The following is a 26,106-nucleotide window of genomic DNA, read 5'->3' on the forward strand; positions in this document are numbered from 1 at the left end:
TCCCAGGCTGACCCAGGTCTTCAGGGCTCTAGGAGTCTTCCCCAAAGAACCCATTTCTTTCTTTGCTCTCTGCTTTCCCATCTGGTCCCTGTAGGCCCTGGAGTCTGAAACCCTGGCTTTAGGGTACCCGCACCAGCCACAGCAGTAGCCCTGGGAAACTGGTTAGAAATGCAGATTCTCTGGGCCCACCCCGACCTGAGTCAGAAACTCTGGGAGGGGGCCTGGCAAGCTGTGTTTTCCCAATCCCTCCAGATGTTTCTGACGCACCCTCCAATTTAAGAACCACCACTTTAAACCCTTGCTGCTCAGAGTGGGGTCTCTACAGCAGATCCTTGACCCCACCTGGAAGACGTCTTAGAAAAGCCCCTCTGAGCCCTCAGGCTCCCTGAATGGGAATCTGCATTTGAACAAGATCCCTACCCCCCCACCCCCAGCAGCTTTCCATGCACGTGAAGGTTTGAGCATCACTGCCTTAGTATGTGAGGGCCCCCCCCCCAAGAGCAGAGTTCCGCCACCCTGCCGGTGCCCCCTTCCCATGCAGAGCTGGGGCAAGGCCCTTGCAACCCTCCCTGCCCCCCCGCCCCCCCCCTTTTGGTTCCATAACGTTAATTTTACAATCTCCCTGGAGTGGGTCCAAAGCAAAGTTTTATGTGATAGGATTACACAAGGTGAATTGTCCTGGATCTCTTTAATGAAACAGACTGTGTTTAATGATTCCACGGGGAATTAAGCGCAGTTAGGCTATTCATCAGGCCCCGGTTCCTCCGGACAAGAGGAGGGAGCGCAGAGGGGCCGGCGGGACCCTGCTAGGCGCTCGCGGGTGACAGTTCGGCGAAACCGGCGCCGTGACCCATGGTCCAGGGCTCAGCGTGCCTTCGTGACCCATGGTGAAGGGGATCCTGTACTCATCATCATCAGGGCTGTTTTTATTCTTCCCGATGTAGTAGTTCAGGAGCCCCCAGGGAGGAATCCGGGGTTGGGGGGGGGTAGGCGAACAGCTGTTGCTGAAGCAGCCTGGGGCACTCGAGTGTTGTCAGTGGGAAGCTCTGACCCAGCTGATGGGACATGAGGGGGTGCATCTTGGTGACGCCAGGGCATCTGCATCAACAGTCCTTGTGACAGCAGTCAGTATTGAGGGAGGACCTCCTGGTTCCCAGGCCCGCGGTCCTTGGCTGTGTGCTTCCATTCCATCTGTACATGCAGGATGCAGGTCTTAGCACAGTTGTTTTGCAGATGGGTAAACTGAGCCACGAGGAGACCGACTGAGATCCCCACACTGTCACAGCTAACGTAGAGAGGAAGTGGGTCGTGAATGCTGCCAGTCTGCCTCCAAAGTGGGCTGTGCACAGACCCCGAGTCTTAGATGACACCTGAAGGAGCTGATCCAAACAGGAGCTCTAGAAGGGCTTGTAGGAGGGCAGGAGCCAGGCTCAGTCTGGATAGACAGGGTTCGAATCCTGTTTTGGGCAAACAAGGTATGGCCTGGAGCAGCCTCCTTCCCTCCCCCCGCCCCGCCCCCCGTGTGTAAAATGGGGCTAGTAATCCCCACTCTCCAGGCTTCTTGGGAGCAGAAAATGTAAAGTGACAGACACACAGCAGGTGCTCAGGCCCCATAGGCTCCCATCCCAGGGCGATCTGCCATCAGCAAGGGGGCCGTGCCATCTCCAGCCCATCCGCATCCAAGGCTGGGGCCATCCTCTGCAGGACCCCGACCACCATGCAGACAGGTCCTCCCTCTTCCTTGAGGACCACTGTGCAGCCCGCCTCCAGCAAATACTTGAGATGGTTGGTCAGAAGTGGCCAAGCCTAGAAATCTGACCTGCATGCTCCTGGGCAACGGAGTCCCGCCTTCATCCACCTGGGCCTCTGCCATAAGAGCAGCCCGTGTGCTCAACCAGCAGGGATGCAGCAGGGAACTCAGGAGCAGGCAGATCCTAAAAAGAAAAAAAAAAGAAAATTAACAGATTATGTACATGCTCTTATGTTTTCCTAATCACTCAGATACTAATCACTCAGATACATCTGGTCTTAACCCATTACAACAGTGTGGGCGCAATTAGCCAGTTACCTTGTAAATCATCTATCGTAAAGATGAGAGAGATCCTTGTCCCTGGCGTGTTTCCCTAGCAGCGGTGGTGGTCTAGGGGGGCGCGGGGGGGGGGCGGGGAGAAGGAGCCTCACCCCAGGGTCTGATGAGTTTTGCAAAGAAACAGGAGCCCTTTATCATGTCACAGTTGGGCGGTGGGGAATTCCAATTTAGTTCAACAGCCGTTTATTGAGCCCCTGCTGGGGGTAAGGCAGTAAGTGGGAGGCAGTAGGGGTGAGGCTGCTGGTGCCTGAAAAAGATCAGGACCTGGCCTCAGACAGGCCTGGTCTGGATGGTGCTGCCTGGCTGTGTGACCTTGGGCCAGTCACTTCCCCTCTCTGAGCCTCCTGTTTCCTCACTGGTGATACGAGTCAACAGTAGCCCTTTCCTTTCAGGGTAGTCTTTAGGATTAAATGAGATCCTAGGTACCCATCACCCAGCCAAGGAGGAGGCTCGAGTTACTAAGAACGAACTGGGCTCCTCCAGCCTTCCTTGGGAGACTCACAGACCCTCGTTCAATAAGCAGATCTCTCTGGAGGGTGCAGGGTGGTGGTGCCACTGTGAGAGGCAGTAAGTCTGGCTTCAGGGTTTCGGGGCACCTGCCCTGTGATTGGCCAGCGGGGCTCAGGACCCCTTTCTCCCTTCCCGACGTCCTCCGTGACCCCGCCCCCCTGCCCGCCGCAGTTACCCGGCTTCTCGTTCTGTCCATTTCAGCAGCTCCAGGGCTGGCTGGTGGCTCTTTGAGGTCCTCTCTGGGGCTCCCCAAGCAAACACCCACATTCTGTTGTAGCCTGCCTTCAAGTCAGACCATCCTAACACATCTTCCCCAAGCTGGTGGCAGTCCCCCTGCCAGATCACCACAGCAAGGTAATAAACTGCAAAAAAAACAAAACAAACCCCAAACTGTAATAAAAAGAACAGTAAGGCAGAGATGACAATATAGATAATCCGACTTAAACTATACCCCAGCCCAGTCTATTGGAGAGACAGACAACATATGTGGGAGGTGTGGAGGGGGGCAGTGAAGCCCAGAGACCGCACCCGGCTGAGCCTGGGGAGTCCGGGAAGACGATGTCCCGCCTCAGAACAGAATAATGGCGGGAAGAGTAATAGGCAACATTTACTGGGTACGGGGCGCCATGCTAAAACCCTCATAGGCTTGCTTGTTTGTTTCTGGGCAAGTCCCTTTTATTTATTTTTGGTTTTATTTAAGTGCCAGTTAGTTACCACATAGTGTATTATTAATTTCGGGGGAGAATTTAGGGAGTCCTCAGTTGCATATAACACCCCGTACTCCTTACATCAAGTGCCCTCCTTAATGCCCTTCACTCAGTGACCCCATCCCCCCACCCAAACCTCGTATGCTTTTATCCACGTCTCTGTACAAAGGTCCTGTTAGCACCCTGTGGGTAGATACCATTACTAAACAAGATAGCTGGGACTACACAGGGTAACTTGATAGTTAAAAGCCCAGACTTTGAAACCTGACTGATTTCAAATCCTGGCTCTGCCAATTAGTAGCTGTGTGACCTTGAGCAAGTTCCTGGACCTCTCTGTGCCTCACTTCTCTGTTAAACGAAGAAAAGGCTGGTAACCTGTCTCACAGGGTTGTCGTGAGGCATAAAGCGAGTTACTAGCGATCCTGCTACAAATGTATATAAAAATAGAGTAACATGCATTTATGGAGAAGGCTGGGCCAGGCCTGCGGTGAGCACCCAACCGGGGCTCCTGTTCTCCCCAAAGAGAAGGAGAGGCTGAGAACGTTCCCGGCGGCAAGCTACAGCATGGAGGTGGGAGGGAGCAGGCCAGTCTGGGGATCTGAAGGAGCGAAGGGTGTTGCTGTAACTAAACGTGATCACAGCCGCCGCCATCTGACCCTGGTCCTTTGAGCCCCTCCTCTCTCTGACTGGGCCCTGCCCCTTCTCCCCCAGAGTGGCCGGAGTTCGTGAGGAACTACGCCCCGTGGTGGGCCACTCACACGCTGGACTGGCTCAAGTTTGGCAAGAAGGTGCTGGTGGTGCACTTTGAGGACCTGAAGCAGGAGCTCTTCATCCAGCTGGGCCGCATGGTCAGCCTGCTGGGCGTGGCCGTCAGGGAGGACCGGCTGCTGTGCGTGGAGGGCCAGAAGGACGGCAACTTCAAGCGCTCTGGGCTGCGCAAGCTCGAGTACGACCCCTACACGGCTGACATGCACAAGGTCATCTCTGCCTACATCAAGATGGTGGACGCGGCCCTCAAGGGGAGGAACCTCACGGGCGTCCCCGACGACTACTACCCTAGATGATGCGTCGGGTGGGGAGGAGGGCGGAGGCCAGGTGTCCCCACCCAGCCAGGGGGTCTCGAGACGCCCTGGGGACCCCCTACCCACCTGTCCTCTCTTTGGTTTGGGGACCATCCCCACGGCTGCTGGTGGCCCTCAGTGAGTTTCCTGCATGACGAAGGAAGCTCAAGGCAAGAGACCGTCTGGGCACTCCCCACCCTACTCCCAGCCCCCCTTGGAGGCGGAGGGGGCCACTGGTTTGGGGGCACTCCAGCCACATGGACCCTTTCCTGTCTCCTGTGCCCCTGACCGCACCCCCTTGAGGGTCCCACCTGTGGGAGGGAGGGCTCACGGTGTCCCCGAGACGTGGGTGCCCCATTGCAGAAGACAAGGATCTTGATTCAAGCGCTAAAGGGACTGCTGCAGGAGAAAGTGGCCCCGGATGCTCTTCCCTTCTGGGCTGAGCATTCACGGCCTCCCCTTTTCTCCTCCACCCCCGGGGAAGCAGTGGCACCAACGTGGACCCAGGCCCCCTTCTGCTGGAAGAAGGGTCTCTGACATGCCGGGTGGGCTGCGGAAGCAGTGGTGCTCCCAGGAGCTGAATGGGCGCCACCACGTGGGCCCCAGCTCCCACGGCTTCTGAGAAACAATCTGGTTGCCGGACCACCTCAAGGGCCAGAATGCTGCCCTTTTCTTCCCCCGCTGTAGCCAGGAGGGGACCTTGGCATCTTTGATCCTGTTTCCAGAGTTCCTCGGGCGCCAGCAGTTAACCCCCGGATGGCCACACGCCACATGCAAAACCTTGAGTAAGACTGACGGCCCCAGGGGCATCTCTCCATGGTGGGGCCCATTGATCCTACACTGCCCTCTGACCCTTACCAGGGGGTCCTTTACTATCCAGGTTAGAGAGCCAGGAGTGCTCCAAAGTCAGGTGGGACCTTGACCCACAGAGACCCCCACCACCTTCCCAGACTTCCCTTTGGTCATAGTCCCATGGGGCCAGCTTCCTGGAGATGGTTCTTTAAAGAATGGGGTGGTTCTTCCATTTCCATAGAAACACTGTTCCCTTGGGGGTAAGACATCAAACCAAAGGATTCTCAAGGACCTGGGTTGCTAGTCATCGGTCTTAGAAAGCACTGATTCAGGACACCACCTCGGACCACCAGTGGTTTCACCTCCAGGCCACACCTGCGCCTTCCCCTACCACGTAGATGCAAAAGCCATAGGTCCCAGATCTTTGCTATTCTGTCTGGAGCAACCCCCCAGTCAGCCCCTCTGAAGGCTTGGGGTGCAGGTAAATGCTCGTTCCCAAACACCCGAGAGACTGGAGAAGGCGCGTGTAAAGAGATATATTTTTTTAAGAGGAATATAACGAATACATTCTGCCCCTTGGCACCTGGCCACGCAAAGAGAAGAAGGGCTTAGGGATTGGGCCTGTGGTTCTCCTCCCTGATCCCCTCATCTGTGGGATTTGGCCCCCCGCCAGGGCCCAGCCAGCGGGCCCTGAATGTATTTTGTACCATGTTTCTTTCCCCCAGCTAATTTCTAGTCTTTCAAGAAGCAGTAGAGGGCGTGGCCTCCCCTCCCACGTGGATGTCCGTGCTCTCTGGGAGACCCCGGGTCCGAGACATGGGCCCATTCTGCTGGTGGTCACCTCGGGCCACAAGCCTCTGTCTGAAGATTCCTCAGGTCAACACCATCATTAAAAGCGAGTTTTGTTGATTATTCTACCACATGATAGAGTGTTGTGTAAGGCGAGTTCACAAATGGGCTTTTCTCTTTTTTTTTTTTGGTAGAATCGTTCTGGGGCCAGTAGTAGGGGAGGGGGGTGGGTGTGTGTGTGTGTAAAATTGTGGTCACCTGCCCTTCTGGGTCACGAGACTGTGTCCCCCATGTTGACGCAGTGACTGCCCCATTTCTAAGCTGTGAGCGCAGGCTCCTGTGTGTGGACTTGAGCGTGTCGGGGGGGGGGGGCGGGCCAGAGTGTGGGAGCCCCAGGCCAGGGAAGGAGCCTGTTGTGGAGGGGTGTTTCCTGCCTCTGCCCTTTGTCCTCGGTAAGTGTGCGTGTGCGCGGCGGGTGCGTAGGTATGGAAGAGGGGATCCAGGAGGGGTGTCCTCTGTGTGTGAGCAAGTATGCGGTGCTGTGCACTTGTGTGTGCAGAGAAAAACCAGTGAAGGCACAAGGGAGAAGGAGCAAAGGCTTCTGGGAGGAACGAGGGTTTATATACTGCCTTGTGGACAGAAACAGGGAGGGAGGTGGTAAGCAGAGCTGGGGAGGCAGAGACTTCTCCCCATCATGGGGGAGAGCTCTGGAGGAGTGGGGGAGGCAGCCTACTCCCCCGCCCCCCAGCCCGGGGTTCTCTGAAGTAGGGAGGGGGAGGAAAGAGCTCAGAAAGGGCCGGGGGGAAGAGTGTGAGGTTGTTCCAGGGCCAAGGGCAGGGTCTTTCTCTTCTGACGCTTGGTGTTGGCTTCAGAAATTCTTCTCTGAGGACTCATCCAGCCCCAGGCTGAATGCTCCAACCCAGTCTGACCTGGTCACAGACTGAGCCCCAATCCTAGAGTCTTGATCTTGTTGGACAGCTGAGCCCTAATTCTGAACACCTACTGATCCATGATCCTGTCTCATACTGATGCCTGATTCCAGCCCCACAACGAACCTTGGCCCTACCCATACTGAGTCCCGACCCAGGTCATTGGCGACACTCCAGCCTGGGTCATAGGCTAAATCCTGACTTGCCCCCAAACCAGTGCTGATGGTGTGTCTGGACCGAGCCTGAATCTGCCACAACTCTGATTCTGGTTGGAGACTGAGCCTCAGTCCTGGCCCTGGAGGAGTCTTTCCCTTGGTCCCTCTGAGCCCTCATCCAGCCTCAGCTCGAGCCTTGACTCTGGTCCCAAATTGAGCCCTGAAGCCCTGTGCCAATTTCTTTGGCCTTTTCTACGATCTCTCCCTCCCTGACCAGAAGGAAGGGAAGCCAGGGATCATCCAGCCCCACGCTTTGCCGGATGCTCCTCCCCAGATCTCACAGATCCTGTACCGTGTCCTCCTCCCCCCGCCCCCAGAGCACTACAGGGCAGGGGGGTGGCGAAGTGGACAGTTTAGCACCCTCTTCTCTTCTCCAGCCAGCCTCTGCCCGCCTTCACCGCAACTTCAGCAGCCCTCTCGATACAAATCTGTACTTCAGACCCAGAAGGGCCCAAGGGCTCATTCCTTCCACAAATATTTACTGGGCAGCTACCGTGTGCCTGGTCCTGCTCTAGCTTCTAGAGACTTAAAGAGGAACAGAAGAGACAAAAATCCCCGTTCCCGCACAGCTTACGTTTTACCAAGTACCGACCGGGTACTTGTAAGTGGCAGAAAGCTTTTGAAGATGGGATGGCGGGGCAAAGAAGGCAAAGGTGGGCCCTAGGTGGGTCCCAGCCGAACCCCAGGGGTTACTGACGACCCTAACGCGTGGGAGCAATGCACACCAATGCCCGAGACCGGCCGGGACTGGCCCAAGCCCCACAGAAGTCACAGCAGAACCGGGCCTTCTCCAGAAAGTCCTTCCATACACACAGAGGGACAGCGCCCTTGCATCTGCCGAAGGGAGAGAGCTGGGGACTCCAGGGGTTGCCCGGTGCAGGGGTGGGTGCGCAGAGTGGATGTGGGGGTGCGGGGTACAGAGGGGATGTGGGGAGCATGTCCCACAAGGACCCAGCTCCCCCCAGGGGCCCAGACCCCTTCTCTCTCTCATTGGTTTCTCTCCATTTTTCTCCACATGCCTCCTGGGCTCCATTTCCCTCTTTCTGCTTTTATTTCTCTCAGTTGCTCATTAAACCTCTTCTGTCTTGTCCTCACCGCCCCCCCATCCTTATCTCTTCCTTGATTTCTGCTCTGTGCCAGCATCCCCATCTCTTGATCTCTTGTCTCCCTGCCAGTCTTTTGCTCGCCCCCCCCCCCAGCCCGGTAGTCCTCTCCTGTCTCCTCCTCCTCTTCTCAGAGACTGGGGGCGACTCTGCGGGAGGCAGACGCAGTGAGACAAATGCTACCCAGGCCGGTAACCAAGGAAGTGGTTTCCTTAGCAACAGAACTGCAGGACGGGCTCCACTGCCCCGTCCCTTAGCTGTTAGAGTAAGTACTGAGAGGGGGAAGGGGGCGCCAGGAGACAGGAGTCCCTGGAAAGACACCGCTGGCGGGACCCTGGGAGGGGACAGTGGTCAGTGCCTGGCACTCTGGGCACACTCCAACATAGGAGGGATGGGGGAAGCACAGGCATGCGGAGGAATCCACAGGACCGGGGGACAGGCTGGATGTGGTGAGCGGGGCCACCAAGGTTGTGCCCTGGCAGCTCCCGGGCGGAGGTCCCGTGACAGACGGAGAACGTAGGGCCCGAGGAGCAGGCGAGGGTGGGAGAAAAAGATGGCAAGCTGATACAGCTCCCTGGCCCCAAGCCTTCACCATCTAGTGGGGCTGTGACCGGGAGAGGGAAGGTGGAGACAGGCACAGAAACACCTCCTGCAATTCTCCCTGTAAGAGAAGGTCAGTGATTTGCTCGCATGACACAGAAATTGGTGGCAATACTTGGATTCGAACCTGGGCACGCTCCAGAGCCCGTCCACCAGAAGGTGGAAGACGGAGAGGGTAGACTATGGAAAGAGAGGCAGAGAGAGAGACACAGGCAGAGAGACAGGAACAGAGAAGAGATTTAAATCACTGATTTGCCACTTTTTCCCCCACCAGGAAAACAAACATATGTTCCGTTTTTGAGAATTGAGGAAGGGGAGGGAGTAGACCACAGTGCCCAGCACTAGGATCGCTGTTGCAGCTATAAATAACAGTCCCCAAAGAAAACACCTGTCAAGATGCATTCCCTTCCTGGGAGAGAAATTGTGTCCCCGGTCCAGGTTGATATTTCAGTGACTCAGTGGGGAGTGGGAGGGGGGTGACAGGGGCGAAGGGCAGGAAGTTGATCAATGTAACACGGAAACCTCGCTCAGCTTTTCCCAAAATGCAATAAAACGTGCAGGCGAGGAGAGCTATAAATCCAGATGATAATATCCGTCCTCGCAAAAGCAACATGTTTATTTATCATATTTGCACGTTTACCATTTCCCCTCAAATTTACAGTCTGCAATCTGCCGGCGTGCAGGGGGAGAAACATGGAAATGAGAACTGGCAGAACATCGAGGAGGAAGAAATGATAAAATATTTATCTCCCCGCTCCACCACCTCCCCCTGCCCCGGCTGCCTTAAGTCCAATTTCCAGCAAAGGTGGGGTTGATCGGAGCAGGGCCTTGCATCTCTGCTTCGGGCCTCTGACGGCTAATTGAAATGAACAGTCCTTATCGAATGGAACGCGGGGTAACGAGAGGAGTTTTGTGCGTTCTGGAGCCATTTGCTCAACAATTACGGGGAACGAACAGTCAACCAGAAGTGAGAAGGTCCATCTCGGCATCTCGGTGGGGACCAGATTCCTGTGTGTTCTAAACGGGGGGCGGGGGGGGGGGGGGGAGGCAACCTCGGGGACAAGTTCTCTTCTGTGACCTGACTTAGCACCCAACGTGTAATCAGAGTTACCTGGGCTTTCAAAGCTCAGAATGTCCACCAGGCCTTAGGTCAGAATTTCTGAGTCAGATTTTCCCAAAGATGGGAGCTCGGGGCGGGGCGGGGGGGGGGGCGCGCGGGGTGGGGCAGGGAAAGGTGTGCTTACGGTGGTCTTACTGATGACCACTGGCCCCACTCTGGGCATCACCACAGCCGAAGCCTACAAAGGATTGCTGCTCTCATCCACGCATCCCGGCTTTTCATGCACTGGGATCTCTGTACACCTCAAACTAGCTCAGTACCCAGCGCATAGTAAGTGCTAAAGAAATGTGTGTGGGGCTTTCTGCGTGAATTAAGGAATACTAAAGGATATTCAGAGAAAAGCCACAAGTCATCAGCCAAAGCTGACCTGAGCTGTTATTCCCTTAGCTGCCCTGAATCTTATCTGCAGTAATAATTAATTACTGACCCCCTGCTTGAATCCCCAAAGCCAACGGCTCAGCCCGGCCCACTCCTACTGGCTCTTGAGAAACAAGTGTGCACATCTCTTCTCAAATTCATGTTCAGTGATGTCACGCTGGTAGCTTGAAATTGGCTGTGGTGAGAGTATTTATACCATGGAAATTGGCGACCGCTACAAATCAGGCAGAGTTGTCTTTTTGGGGGGTAGGGATAGCCAGTTAAGTATTTACCAGCACACCACTGCCCACAGCACACAGACACACACTATTCATACTGTCCCCTCTTCGGGGAAAGCCTTTATCTGGTTAATATCTTTGCCTCCTTAGGACTTGGCTTAGGCTCTTCCTCTTCCAGGCAGCCTTCCCGGACTACGCAGACCAAATTCAGCTCTTCCTCTGACCTTGATCATAGCTTTGGACATGGCCATTGTTGTGATCACTTGAGTAATTTGGGATCTCTCTCTCTCTCTCTCTCTCCCTCTCCCCTCCCCCTCTTTTCACCAGGGCATGAGCTCTATTAGGGCAGAAACCATGTCTTTACCTCTGAATTTCCATGGCCCCCAACACAAACTAAGTAATAAGCAAATATTTAGCCAATGAAAGAATGAAAGATCCCATTTAACACTATCCCCCAACCTCAGTGCTCACAAACTTTGCAAGGAATGGGTAGAAGGATCCACCTGCCCAGACAATGGCCAATAAGGGAAATGAGAAACTCCCCATGAAAGTAACTAATATTTATTGAGGACAAATTATATGCTGGAGTGCTAATTATATATCTACTAAGGTAGGAGCTTCACATAATGCATGCATAATATACTGAATCACAAATGCTCTCTGGGAGGCAGAGACTCAGTATCCCCATTTTACCATCAGGGAATGGAGGCTCAGGGAAGGTAAATAATTTGCCCAAGGTCCCACAGCTGGGAAATGATGGAACTGGACTTTGAACTCGGGCAGTCTAGCTTTAGAGTCCATATATTTAACCGTTACTCTGCATTCTAGGGGGAGAAATGAGCCCCAAGCCGAAAAGGAAGGCAAGGCAATGGAGAGAAGACAGGTTTAGCAGAAGAGGTGAGAGAGGAAAGGGTTGGCCTTTCTGGGGCGGAGGACCCTCGGGGTGGGGCAGGGAAGCAGGCAGGGAGGTGGTGTGCCAGACGTTGCTGGGTTCTAAGCAGCGAGGCTGATTTATAGATCCCCATGGCAACTGCTAAGCAATAATCTCTTACTCCACAGCTCAGTGATTCTCTAGAAATTCTTTCCTCCTCCCTTCACTGCCACTCCCCCCAGCCCACGGAGGCAAAGGTGACAGCTTCTTCCCTAGGAGAAACTGTGCTGGAGAAGATGAGCCAAGACCCTTTTATTATGACAATGGAGAAGGGACACTGGAGTGGGGGGCAGAAGAAAAGAGAAAGAGGGGCTTAAAACCCCAAAGGTCCAATCATCAGACTGGGAAGGGACTGCAGAAGGCGGTTTTCAGACCACCATAAAAATCTCATGCAAACCATGCATTACCTCCCTAGAAGATTGTGAGCACGCACCTATACCCACGCACTCAGAGTTTTGTGTAGTTTCAGGGACTGTGTAGATCCCTTGGGACCTAAAGTAGGAAATTAAATAATCTAATCTAGTGGTTTCCAAATTAGGGCAAAGGAATCCTATCTTTAATCAAAACCAAAAGTGAGACCTCTAATAGTGGGGTTCTCATCAGGGGCGATCTTGCACCCCAGGGGATATTTAACAATGTCTGGAGATATTTTGGGTTGTCGCAACTGGTGGAGGGAGAGGTGCTACTGGCATGTACTGGGTAAAGTCCGGGGATGCTGCTCAATATCCCAGAAAGCATGAGCAGCTCCTGCCATGACACAAGGATCTGCCCAAAAAGGTTGGTCGCGCCACGGTTGACAAATCCTGGTGCAATATCAAAAAAAGGGAGCCATTCATTTGTTCGGTCGTTCGTTCATTCAGTAAAGCGGGTGAGGAGTGGGGGTACAGAGCTCCTCTGGCATTAGACAAACCTGACTCACACTTGGACTCAGCTGTGTGACCTGGGGCTAGCTGCTCAACATCTCTGAGCTTTAATATCTTCATCTCTAAAACGGAGGTTATCGTGAACTATAACCACGGGGCTGGCTGTACTGGGCACAGGACCATACGTACAGGGGAAGCAAAGAACAAGGGTATTGTACTCTTTATTGTCAGGACATTATTAATGGTGGTGTGGAAGATTTCACAAGTGAGGGATTCAATTTGTAATAACTCAGAGAAGCATCTCTCCCTGGCTAGCCTGAGGGACCAAGGACTGCTAGGGACCGAATGGGTCCTCCTCCCAAAATGCATCAGCCTCATCCCCAGTGTGATGGTATCAGGATGTGGGGCCTTTGCATGGAATCAGGATTAGATTAAGTCACGATGGTATTTGTGCCCTTATAAAAGGAGGAAAAGACACGAGACTGAGGTCGCTCTACCCCTCTCCCTCCCTCCACTCTATGAGGACCCAGCCAGAAGGCAGGAAGAGGGTCCTTCCCAGCCTCCAGAACCATGAGAAATAAAGGTCTTGTTTAAGCCCCTCAGTCTGTGATGTTCCGTTATAGCAGCCTTCACGGACGTGAAGCCGAGAGGTGTCTTGTCAGACCAAAAACCTCCCATAACAGCGTGGTCACGGGACTGCTTCCCCCTGTGTAGCTGATAAACTAGCCCCGAAGTAGATGAATGTCTCTCATCAATGTCAAATGGGACACTTGTCACAAGGACTGCCTTGAAGACGACAGACAAGCCCCTTGTGGGCATGTCTGGTCTGGCAGTTTATAGAAAATTCTGCCTTATAACTGTATACCTACACTTCCTACATTCACCAATTAGAACCCCAAGAGCCATCTTTGGGATGATTCTTGATTTAAGAAATCTTTGTTGCTTGCCTTTGCTTGGGGGGTGGGGGGTGTCTCCTGAAAGCAGAGCCTGGGGGCAAGGATTTGTGTGCAGGCCATTTAATCAAGAGGCAACTCCTGGGAGCCGGAAAGATGAGACGAAGAAAAGGCCGACGTTTGGTATCTTATGAAGGTCTCAGCGGGAGCCCATGGCGGGGAAGGGAAGCGGCCATCCCACCAGGACCTCCAGAAGAGTTTACAGAATGCCTCCCAGACCATGCACTGAATGAAGCTGGGAGCATCTGCCCATCAGCTCTCCACCTTCACTGGTCAGGGGTCGTCAGTGGGGACTCAGACTCCCTGGTATGGGCCCACAGGAGATGCAGCAGGAGTTCATGGCACTGGAGAGGCCCAGGACCAAAAGTCAGGTGTGTGGCGCATGCTTGAGGCAAGACAGGAATGAGGACATGAAGGGAGGCCCCCCCCCCCCCCGCACAGAACTGTCCACACCAGCCACAACTGGAAGCCGAAGTGAGCAAACAAGGGTGTGGCACCGTGGACATATGATTCCCTTTCTGGGCTCAAGTCTCACCCCCGCCGAGGATGAAACTCTCGGAGTCTCCGTGGTCCCTTCTGTAAGGCGGGAATAATGGTACCTCTCTCACAGAGCTGCTGGGAGGAGGGGCTGAGCTTGCGTTTTTTTAAAGCACACAGTAGGTGCTCAGGAAACAGGAGCAGTCCCCTTAGTGCCAGAGCAGGAGCCCTGATCCGAAAGCGGTTTTTCTCAGCTCTGCAATCTGCCTCGCTTTCAGGAGCCTGTCTGACAAGATATATGCCACAGAATGAATTCCTAGGAAGCGAAATTGGGTGCCTCTGAGGGACTCTGTGACAAAGGGTGAAATGGAGGGCAGGTTGGCAGGGGAGGGAGAGAGGGAGGGAGTCACTAGGAGGCTCTTTGGGAATTAATGCCACAGTAATGGTCTTCACGGAGGAGCTCGTTTGATACATCCCCAGTCCCTATCTGCAGCTCACTTCCAGAGCAGGTTCCAGCTGACATCGGCTCGGAACACACGAAAATCTTCCTTTTTCCAATCTTCCAAGTAAAAAATCATGAGACCAGCTTTGGTAGAAGGTCTCAAATTCGAATGCCTGGGGGAGCCAGTCGAGTGCCATAAATGAGTTAAGTGTACAGTAAGTCCACATACTGAACACAAAGGAATATTCCTCTTTTCCATAAAGAAATATACTCTCCCCCTTTTGTTTTCTTGAAACATAGGGCTCTCATATCCCTAATTTTCACACTTTTACTAGAGACATGTCCAGAGAACTCATTCTCTACTCTAAGAAAAATACACCAGTGTGGTATTACGTAGCAGCCAACTTCGCATTGGTGGGAGGTAGGGGGAGGCAATAGGGAGGGAACTGTGGGAACTGTGATGAAGTGGGAATTCTATATCCCACGGGCATCACAGAAAATCATGGAGTAGGCCACTCAAAGAATCAGACTCTTCACTGAAACAACCATTAACTTGCAAAGACTGACAAAAATCAACTCTGGACGAAGTCAAAGCTTTGAAACCTAATCCAAGACTTCCAACAACCAGGGCATGCTTAATGAAGAAAACAATTTAAGGACTGGATTTCTGCATTTTAAGGAAGTGACGGGACTCAGATCTCTGACTGACCATGGAGATAACAGAGCAGACACTTCGGTGACCGCACATGACAAGGAATACCATCTTTGCAGGGTGGGGGCAGACCGGGATGGTTGGAAAAGTCACTGAACAGACAGTTGCAGCCCCCAACCATCAACAAGTGCAAACCTTAGGGAAGGGGATGGGGGAAAAATCTGATTTCCAGAGTTACCACATGATAATACTCAAAATGCTGTCCACAAAAAATTACAAGGCATGCAAAGAAATGGGGAAGTATGGCCCATCACTCATCAATTCATTCATTTGCTTATTCACAAAATTATTGGCTCACAATCTACTCATCACCACACCCTTACTCACTCACCAGTGAGTTCTATTTATCCAACACACTCAACAAATGGATCCAGCCCTCCCTCAGATCCAGGCTATCCTACAAGGACTAAACCACAGAGTGGCGTTTTCAGTGACTCCTCCTTCATTTCAAATCCATTCGTTCTGCCCTCCCTCATCATGAAACTAAACTTTGCTTCAGAAAGACCACTGCAAAACCAGTGTGCTGAAATGGGCAATCCCCCAAGGATTCAGTCATCCCTGGATTGAGAAGACTAAGGGCATATGCTGGACTTGGAATCACACACACCAACCCACTGGGGGGACAAGGCCCAAAGAGGAGAAGGGCCTTGCCCAAAGGCAAATGTATTTCACACCTACTTTCCCTGATGTCAAAGCTATGAATCAGAGAGGTTTCACCCACCATGTGCCCTTTCTCTGCATGTTGACGGGTTGAATGAACTGAGGTCATTGTTTCCTGATGGGAGGCTGACAGGAGCCTGACCTGGGAGATACCATACCCACTTCCTCACCTCAGTTGGCTTTTCTGGAAAGCCAGCCACCCCATCCTTCTCTTGCCTCCTAGGGCTGTGCAAAGTGTTTAATTAATAAACATGACTTTAAAACAAGCTAATGTTAAAGAGCAATGTTCAAGTGCTAATTATTATTATCATAGGCCACTTTCCACCTCATTAAATGCATGGATTTGGTAATTGTTGGCTAATTCCCGAGGAGAAACCAGAAGCCCCTCAGGTGTTAAGGCTGCATCTTTCTCCAGCAATTCATCCAGTTTCCAGCCATAGGATGGCAGGCTGGTTGGTCTCAGAACTCAGATGAGGACTCCTGCTGAAAGTGCATAGGCTGTGCCTTTACCTTTGCAGGTTCAAGTCCCAGCCCTGCCACTTACTTCCCTGATGTGTGGCATTAGGATTGTTGCTTCATGTCTTGGAGCATCTGCTATCTAGTCTAGAAAAGGAGACAAATATATGCTGAGTATCTGACCCATTGAAGTGATTTAATTATTGTTGTCAATATTAGTATTTCTTTTACCATGAGCTCAGTATTTTCTTTTGCTTTTTGGTCAGCTTTATTGAAATATATTTTATATGTGACAAAATTTGCCAATTTCAGGTATATGAGTTGACAAATTTTAATACTCATGATATAATCATATGACTACCATCACTATAATGCTACAGAACATAACCATTTCTTCAAAAAGTTCTTTCATGCCCTTCGCAGTTAATTCCCTCCTTCCACTGTGCTCTCCCCCTTGGCCCCTGGCAACCACTGGTTTGCTTTCTATCCTTAAAATTTTCCAGAATTTCATATAAATGGAATTGTACAAGTCTCTCTTCTTTCAGCTAACAATGCTTTTGTGATTTATCCAAATTGTTGCATGATGAGTATCACTAGTTTGTTCCTTTCCATTGCTGCGTAGTATTCCATTGTATGGACATACCACAATTTTTTTTTCTTTTTTTTAACCAATTCACCAACTGATAGCAGTTTGGCTTCTTTCCAGTTTGGGGTTATTATCAGTAAAGTTGGCATACAGGTCTTTGTGCTGACATAAGTTTTCATTTTCTTGAGTAAATACCTAAGAGTGGGACTGCTGCTGGGTCACAGGTGTGTTTAACTTTATAAAAACAAAAACAAAAACAGAAAACCTGCCAAACTATTCTCCAAAAAGCCCGGCCCATTTTGTATTTCTACCAGCAGTGTATGAGAGTTCAGTTGCTCACATTCTCACCAACCCTTGGTATTGCCTGTCTTTTTGTTTTTAGATATTCTAGTACATGTGAGTGGCATCTCACTGTAGTTTTAATTTTCATCTCCAATGGTGAATGGTGTTGCACATCTTTTCATGTACTTACTGGCTCTATATTTTCTTTGAAGTGTTTATTCAAATCCTGTGCCCTTTTTTTGCTACAGGACCTCTTCCTCATAAGGCCATTATTTTCAAGAGCAGGAGACAGAGCTGACTTGCCTAACACATAGAAACAGACACAGTTGGACCAAATGAGGAGACAGAGGTATAAGTCCCAAATGAAAGAACAGGACAAAAATCACAGCAATAGAGCTAAATCAAACAGAGATAATCAATATGCCTGATAGAGAATATAAAGTAATGGTCCTAAAGATATTCACTGGACTTAAAAGTGGAGGATCTCAGGGAGACCCTCAACAAAAAAGGCAGAAAGTATACAAAAGAATCAGAGATAAACTCAGTAGCTGAAATTAAAAATACACTAGAGAGAATAAATAGTAGAGTAGAAGAAGCAGAAGAACAGATTGGTGAGCTGGAAAACAGTAATGGAAAGCAAGCAAGCTGAAAAGGAAAACGAAATAAGGATAAAAAATGAAAATAGGTTAAGGGAACTCAGTGACACCATTAAATCTAATAACATTCTCAGTATAGAGATCCCAGAAGGAGAAGAAAGAGAAAAGGGGGCAGAAAATTTATTTGAATAAAAAATAGCTGAAAACTTCCCAAATCTGGGGAAGGAAACAGACATCCAGATCAAGGAGGCACAAAAATCCCCCAACAAAATCAACCCAAGGATGTCCACTCCAAGACATAATAATTAAAATGGCAAAAAGTAGTGATAAAGAATTTTAAAAGCAGCAAGAGAAAAGAAAACAGTTACATATAAAGGGAAACCCCATAAGGCTATCAGCCGATATTTCAGCAGAAATTTTGCAGGCCAGAAGAGAGTGGCAGGATATATTCAAAGTGCTAAAAGGAAAAAAAACCTGCAACCAAGAATACTCTATCCAGCTACACTATCATTCAGAATAGAAGGAGAGCGTTTTCCCAAACAAAAGTGAAAGGAATTCATCAGCACTAAACCAGCCTTACAAGAAATGTTAAAGGGGACTCTGAGTGGAAAGACCAAAAGCAGGAGTAAGAAAAGTAAGAAGCACAAAAATCATGAAAATTAAATATATCTATAAAAATCAGTCAAGAGATTCACCAAAAAAAGGATGTAAAAGAGGACACAATATACCTAAAAACATGTGTGTGGTGGGGGCAGGAGGGGGAGGAGTAAAAATTTAGTGCTTTTAGAATGGGTTCAAACTTAAGTAACCATCAACTTAATATAGACTCCTATACATAGGATATTATATATAAACCTAATGGTAACCAATTAAAAACCTGTATAGATATACAAAAAATAAAGAGAAAGGAATCTAAGCATATTACTAAAAAAAGCCATTAAGCCACAAGAGAGCAAGAGAAGAAACCAAGAACTATAAAAACAACCATAAAATAAATAAGATGGCAATAAGTACATGAATATTACTTTGAATATAAATGGACACTCCAATCAAAAGACTCAGGGGGTGATGGAATGGATAAAAAAGATCCATCTATATGCTACCTACAAGAAACTCATTTGACCTAAAGACACATGCAGATTGAAAGTGAGGGGATGAAAAATATTGATTATGCAAATGTAAGTGAAAAGAAAGTTGGGGTAGCAATACTTTTAACAGACAAAATAGAACTTTTTAAAAAAGATTTATTTGTTTATTTGAGGGGGGTAGGGGCAGAGGGTGAGGGAAAGGGAGTCCTAAGCAAACTCTGTGTTAAACGTAGAGCCTGACTTGGAGCTCAATCTCATGACCCTAAGATCACGACCCGAGCTGAAACCAAGAGTTGGATGTTCAACCAACCGTTCCACCTAGGCACCCCAGAAAAAAACAGACTTTAAAGCAAAGACTGTAACAAGAGACAAAGAAGGACACTACATACTCATAAAGGGAACAATCCAACAAGAAGATATAACAATTGTAAATATTTATGCACCCAACATGGGAGCACCCAAATACATAAGGTGGCTGTTAACAAACATAAAGGAAGAAATTGATAGAAATACGATAATAGTAGGGGACTTTGACACCCCACTCACATAAATGGAGAGATAATCCAAACAGAAAATTAACAAGCAAACAGTGGCTTTGAAAGACACATTGGACCTGATGAATCTAATAGGTATATTCAGAACATCCCATCCCCAAACAGTGGAATACACATTCTTTTCAAATGCACATGGAACATTCTCCAGAATAGATCACATGTTAGGCCACAAAACAAGTTTCAGCAAATTCAAAATGGTGAAAATTATACCATGCATCTTTTTTGACCACAACACTATAAAAGTAGAAATCAACCACAAGAAAAAATCAGGAAAGAACACAAATACATGAAGGCTAAATAACATGCTACTAAACAATGAATGGGTCAACCAAGAAATCAAGGAGGAAATTAAAAAAAAAAAAATACATGGAGACCAAAGAAAATGAAAACACCATGGTCCAAAATCTTTGGGATGCAGCAAAAGCTGTTCTCAGAGGGAAGATGAGAGCATACAGGCCTAACTCAAGAATCAAGAAACATCTCAAGTAAACATCTAATCTTACACCTAAAGGAACTAGAAAAAAAAAAAAAAGAACAAAACCCAAAACCAGTAGAAGGAAATAATAAAGAGTAAATTAGAAATAAATGAAATAGAAACTAAAAGACCAATAGAACAGATCTATGAAACCAGGAGCTTATTCTTTGAAAAAAATCAACAAAATTGATAAACCTCTATCCAGACTCCAAAAAAAGGACTCAAAAATCAGAAATTAAAGCAGAGAAATAACCAACACCAGAGAAATACAAAGGATTATAGTATTATGAAAAATTATATGCCAACAAGTTGTACAACCTAGAAGAAAGTTCTAGAAACATATGGCCTCAAAATGAATCAATAGACAGTTTGAACAGATGATTACTAGCAATGAAACTGGATGAGAAAAAAAAAAAAAACCCTCTCAAACAAAAGTCCAAGACCAAATGGCTTCACAGGTGAATTCCACCAAACATTTAAAGTCTTAATACCTATTCTTCTCAAACTAGTCCCAAAAATAGAAGAGGAAGGAAAGCTTCCAAATTCATTCTAGGAGGCCAGCATTACCCTGATACCAAAAACCAGATATACTACAAAAACAAACAAAAACACTACAGGTCAATATCTCTGATGAACATAGATACAAGAATCCTCAAAAAATATTAGCAAACCAAATACAACAATACATTAAAAAAAAAAAACCATTCACCACAATCAAGTGGGATTTATTCTTGGGATGCAAATGTGGTTCAATATTCACAAATCAATCAACATGATACATCATATCAACAAGAGGAAGGATAAAGACCATAGGGTCGTTTTAACAGATGCAGAAAAAAGCATTTGATGAGGTACATCTTTCATGATAAAAACCTTCAACAAAGCAGGTTTAGAGAAAACATAGCTCAACATAATAAAAGCCATATCTGAAAAATCCAGATACTCAATGGTGAAAAACTGAGAACCTTTCCCCTAAGATGAGGAACAAGACAAGGAGGTTCACTCTCACCACTTTTATTCAACATAGTACTGGAACTTTTCACCACAGAAATCATACAAGAAATAAAAGGCATCCAAATTGGTAAGGAAGAAGTAAAACTTTCACTATTTGCAGACAATATGTTACTATATACACATAATTCCACCAAAAAAACTACTAGAACTGAAATGAATTCAGTAAAGTTGCAGGATACAAAGTCAATACACAGAAATCTGTTGCGTTTCTATATACTAATAATGAAGTAGCAGAAAAGGAAATTAAGAAAACAATCCCATTTACAATTGCACCAAAAATAATAAAATACCTAGGAATAAACTTAACCAAGGAGGTGAAAGACCTGTACTCTGAAAACTATAACACACTGATGAAAGAAACCGAAGATGACACAAACAAATGGAAAGATATTCCATGTTCATGGACTGGGAGAATATTGGTAAAATGTCCATACCACCCAAAGCAATCTACAGATTTAATGCAATCCCTATCAAAATACTGACAGCATTTTTCACAGAACTAGAATAATCTTAAAATTTATATGGAACCACAAAGATGTCCAATACCAAAGCAATCTTGAAAAAGAAGAACAAAACTGGACGTATCACAATCCCAGATTTCAAGATATACTACAAAGCTGTAGTAATCAAAACGGTATGGCACTGGCACAAAAATAGTCACATAGATCAATGAAACAGAATAGGGAAATATGGGAAAACTGGTCAGTTACATGCAGAAGAATGAAACCGGACCACTTTCTTACACAATACACAAGAATAAACTCAAAACAGATTAAAGACCTAAATGTGTGATCTGAACCCATAAAAATCCTAGAAGAGAGCACAGGCAATAATTTCTCTGACATAGGCCACAGAAACATTTTTCTAGATAGGTCTCCTAAGGCAACGGGAAATAAAATAAACTATTGGGACTACATCAAAATAAAAAGCTTCTGCACAACAAGGGAAATCATCAACAAAATAAAATTACAACCTACTAAATCGAAGATATTTGCAAATGATATATAAAGAACTTCTACAACTCAACACCAAAAAACAATCCAATTAAAAATGGACAGAAGACATGAACAGATACTTCTCCAAGGAAGACCTACCGATGGCCAACAGACACACAAAAAAAGATGTTCAACACCACTAATCATCAGGGAAATGGAAGTCAAAACCACAATGAAACATTCTCACATGTGTCAGAATGGCTAAAAATCAAAAACACAAGAAACAACAAGTTTTGATGAGGACGTGGAGAAAAACGAATGCTTGAACACTGTTGGTGGGAATGCAAACTGGTGCAGGCACTGTGGAAAAGAGTATGGAGGCTCCTCAAAAAATTAAAAATAAAATTACCATATAATCTAGTAATTCCACTACTGGGTATTTACCCAAAGAAAATGAAAACACTAATTCAAAAGATATACGCACCCCTGTGTTTATTGCAGCATTATTTACAATAGCCAAGATAGGAAAGCAACCCAATGACCATTCACAAAAGAATGGATAAAGAAGATGTGGTGTATATACACATACGTACGTACACACTAGAATATTACCCATAAAAAAGAGTACGATCTTGCCATTTGCAACAACATGGATGGATCTAGAAGATACAATGCTAAGTAAAATAAATCAGAGAAAGACAAATATAATAGGGTTTCACTCATGTGGAACAAAAACAGACAAAAAAAAAAAAAACAAAAAAAACACAAAAAACAGACCCCTAACTATAGAGAACAAACTGGTTTTTGCCAGAGGGGAGGAGGAGAGAGATGGTTGATATAGGTGAAGTGAATTAAGAGTACATTTGTCGTAATGAGCACGGAGTACTGTATGAACTTGCTGAATCACTATATTGTATATCTGTAACTAATGTAACACTATGTGTTAATTATACTGGAATTTAAAATAAAAATATTCTGCCCTTTAAAAATGTGCTGCCTTCTTATCAATGAATTAGAAGCATTCTTTATATATTCGAGGTATAAGGGCTTTACTGCAAGTCTGTGGCTTTCCTTTTCATTTTCCTAACATTATCTTTGAAGGGGAAGAACTGTTCATTTTAACAAAGCCCAACTTCTCAGTTCTTCTGTTTCAGTTTGTACTTCTTGCATCCTATTGAAAAAATCTTTGTGTAAATTCCACATACGCTTACACCCAGGCATATTGAGGCCCAATCCCTACCACCTTCCACGAACACCACTGTTTCCTCTATCCTCCTCCTTGACCTGATTTCATGCTTTGTGTTTTGTTCCTCCAGCCTACCTCATGCCCACCATCAAAACACATCTGCACTTATCTCATTCCCTTTCCCAGTTGGCGGATAGCTTGCTAATCTTTTGTAGACGTGTAATTATCATTGCGTCTCTGTTCTTAGTAACTTAGACACCTTTTCAAGGGGACCTGCAAAAGCAAGCTCCTTACTCCAAGAGAATGGTGCCCCTGGAAGCAGTTTTCCCCCAGCTATCACAAGAAATTGGTGGGAGGTACTTCGATCTTCTCCTGATGCATAATTATACATGTGTGAGGTCTCTGATGAGGCCTGACTCTGTACATGGGAATTAGCATCAAATCTGTAGAAAGCGTAGTGTTGACAAATTAGTTTAAAGCTGGTAGCTTGTTGATTTCATGGCTGTTGCCCCCATTGGTACTAGTGTGTCTTCAGACGGAATCCGAATGTGGTTGCTAACATGTGGGAGATATTAGAAGCACCTGATCACATTGCCTTCATTGTTGACCAATCCATAGTTTCCAATACCATTTTAGGTTCACGTCTCTTTTGATGATTTCACACATACTCAGAAGGGTACTCCTAGCTTCACTTTGTACACAAGCAAAGTGAGGACCAGTGTGGTTAAATGACTTGCCTAGGGTCAGACAGCCAGATCTTAGTAATGTACCACTGATCTTCACATCTCCTCCTGACAATGACCTTGACAGCCAAAAGGAATGGTGCACTTACTTTGCACAGGCACTGTTTTAAGTGTTTTACATGCATTGTTCTACTTGTACTGGTCAGCTACTGCCTCAACAATACTGCATAGCAAATAGCCCCAAAACTCAGTGATTCAATACAGCAACCATTTATTCTCATGGCTTTGGGTGTGGGCTGAAACTTGGCAGGGGCATATGGGACTCCAGGCTTCGTCCTGAAAGTTGAGTTCAAATGTGTTCCCATATGCTTATTCCAGGGCCCAAGCTAGAGAGGCAGCAACTGTTCCCTGTGGGAAATTTGTTCATAGTAATGACAGAAGCACAAGAGAGCATTTCCAAGCATATTTCTGGTCACTGTTTACATCACATCTGCAAATATCCTATAGGCTGAACAAGTGATATGGCCAAGCCCGAGGTCAAGAGGTAGGCTTTGACTCTTGACTCTTGCAGAGTTAACTGCCAAGTTACATAGCATGCAAACCAGTAGGGATGAAGAATCAGGGCCAATGATTCAAAATACCATGCCATGTAATCCTGACAACTCTAGGTGTTAGACACTATTAATGATTTCTATTTTACTGATGAGAAACTGCAGCTGAGTCAAGCAGTTAGTAATGGGAGGGATGGCAGAATTACACTCAGACATTCTAACCCCAGACTCAAGCTGTTAACCACTGAACTATCTTTTGATGAAATGGTGCCCTACACAGAGGAAAATTAAATGTTCTCTACCGGCTGCATTGTAGGCATACCATATCTACAGAGTGGGAGGTGCTCTGTCCATGGTTCTGAAACATCATTTATGCTAAGGAACCATGGTTTCTCTCAAAACTCCCCTAACGTCAAGCCAACCCCCCCCCCCCCCCCGGGAATTTTAATCCAGGTGAAAGAAGAGAGAATGAAAGGCAGGAATAAAAATGAGATGCATAGGGGCGCCTGGGTGGCTCAGTTGGTTAAGCGACTGCCTTCGGCTCCGGTCATAATCCTGGAGTCCCGGGATCGAGTCCCGCATCAGGCTCCCTGCTCGGCAGGGAGTCTGCTTCTCCCTCTGACCCTCTTCCCTCTCGTGCTCTCTATCTCTCATTCTCTCCCTCTCAAATAGAGAAATAAAATCTTTTTAAAAAATGAGATGCATAAATGCATAGAGGCAGACAGTTCCCTTAAGAGACTGATGAGGTGGAGATCAGGAGCAAGGTGGCGGAGGAGTAGGAGACCTGGATTTCGTCTGGTCTCAGGACTTCAGCTGGATAGGGATCAAACCATTCTGAACACCTACGAACTCAACAGGAGATCAAAGAGAAGAATAGCAACAACTCTCTGAACAGAAAAGCGACCACTTTCTGGAAGGTAGGACTTGTGGAGAAGTGAATCGGAGGCGATATTCAGGAAGATAGACGGCGGGGGAGGGGGCCTCCGTCGGCCGCTACTGGCAAGTAATAGAGCCGCGGAGCACAAAATCGGAACTTTTAGAAGTCAGCTCCGCTGAGGGATGTCGCTCCAGTGGCTAAGCGGGGGGTGGAACCCTCGCGGGACAGTGTGGCCTCAGGACCCTCGGGGTCACAGAAAGACCGGGGGTGCCTGAGTGCGGCAGAGCTCCCAGGTATCAGAGCAGGGAAGCTGGCTGCAGAGACGGAGCCGAGACGTGGGCTCTCAAATCTAGGTCACCATAAACTGTGATCCGCGGCCCAGTTGGGCCACTGCTCCTCCAGCAGGGACCCAACAAGCCGCAGATACAGGGAGACACCCCTTCCTCCCCCAGGAGGAGTGGCTCGGGAGCAAACCGCAGGGATCTGCTGGGTTTGGAGACTCCACACCGAGTTGGGTGCCAGAGATAGAAACGCTGGGTCACAGGCCGGGTGAGCACAGAGTGCCGCCGGAGACCGGGGAGACGGGAGTGATTGACTGCTTTTCTCTGGGGGCGCACTGAGGAGTGGGGCCCTGAGTTCTCGGCTCCTCCAGGGCGGAGACTGGGAGGCCGCCATTTTCACTCTTGTCCTCCAAAGCTCTACTGAAAACTTGCAGAGAACAAAAGCTCCCGAGAGCAAACCCTAGCAGATTACTTAGCCCTGACCGACAAGGGCGGGGCAATTCCGCCTCCAGCAAAGATATTTGGAAACCACGGCAACAGGCCCCTCCCCCAGAAGATCACCAAGAACAGCCAGCCAAGACCAAGTTTACCGATCAATGAGAACGGCAGAACTCCAGCGCTAGGGGAATACTGCACATAGAATTCATGGCTTTCTTACCACGATTCTTTAGTCTTTCAAAGTTAAAAATATATATATATATTTTTTTTAATTTTTTCCCCTTTTTCAACCAACATCTTATCAATCCCCTTTTTAAAAAACATTTTTTTCATTTTTAGAGTCACATTCTATTCCTTCATAGTAGTTACCCTTATTTTTGGCATATACGTGTAAGTTGTTCTCTCTTTAAAATTTTGAGATACAGTTTCTTCTAACAGATCAAAATATACCCTAAATCTCTAGTGTATGGCTTTGTTCTAGTCTCCCGCCTGATCATATTCTCTCCCTTTCTTTTTTTTTCAAATCTTCTTCTTTCTTTTTTCAAACAACTTATC

The 26,106-nt window shown here is 47.7% G+C and overlaps 1 protein-coding gene and 1 long non-coding RNA gene across 4 annotated transcripts in view; one reads left to right on the plus strand and one right to left on the minus strand.

Moving 5' to 3' along the window:
- The window catches only part of WSCD2 (WSC domain containing 2), a 112,293-nt gene extending 106,145 nt beyond the window's left edge, over positions 1-6,148 (plus strand). Inside the window, exons 9-10 of one of the 3 annotated variants that reach the window (XR_003517044.1) lie at positions 4,018-5,152; positions 5,885-6,148. Coding sequence is in view for 1 of the 3 variants with exons in the window: in XM_027576861.1 (XP_027432662.1) it covers positions 4,018-4,370 (353 nt within the window). In the remaining 2 variants the exon portion in view is untranslated. Of the gene's footprint in view, positions 1-4,017 lie in introns of all 3 variants that reach the window. The other 2 variants (XR_003517045.1, XM_027576861.1) reach the window with 2 other exon arrangements.
- Positions 684-4,188, minus strand: LOC113912948. The gene is made up of 4 exons (XR_003517046.2): positions 4,065-4,188; positions 2,775-2,961; positions 1,820-1,934; positions 684-1,457 (listed from the first exon to the last, which is right to left on the minus strand). It is a non-coding gene; the product is annotated as an uncharacterized LOC113912948 (long non-coding RNA).
- Positions 6,149-26,106: the final 19,958 nt, after the last annotated feature.

The sequence above is a fragment of the Zalophus californianus genome, chromosome 14 (genome assembly GCF_009762305.2).
Source record: "Zalophus californianus isolate mZalCal1 chromosome 14, mZalCal1.pri.v2, whole genome shotgun sequence".
NCBI classification, from domain to species: domain Eukaryota; kingdom Metazoa; phylum Chordata; class Mammalia; order Carnivora; family Otariidae; genus Zalophus; species Zalophus californianus.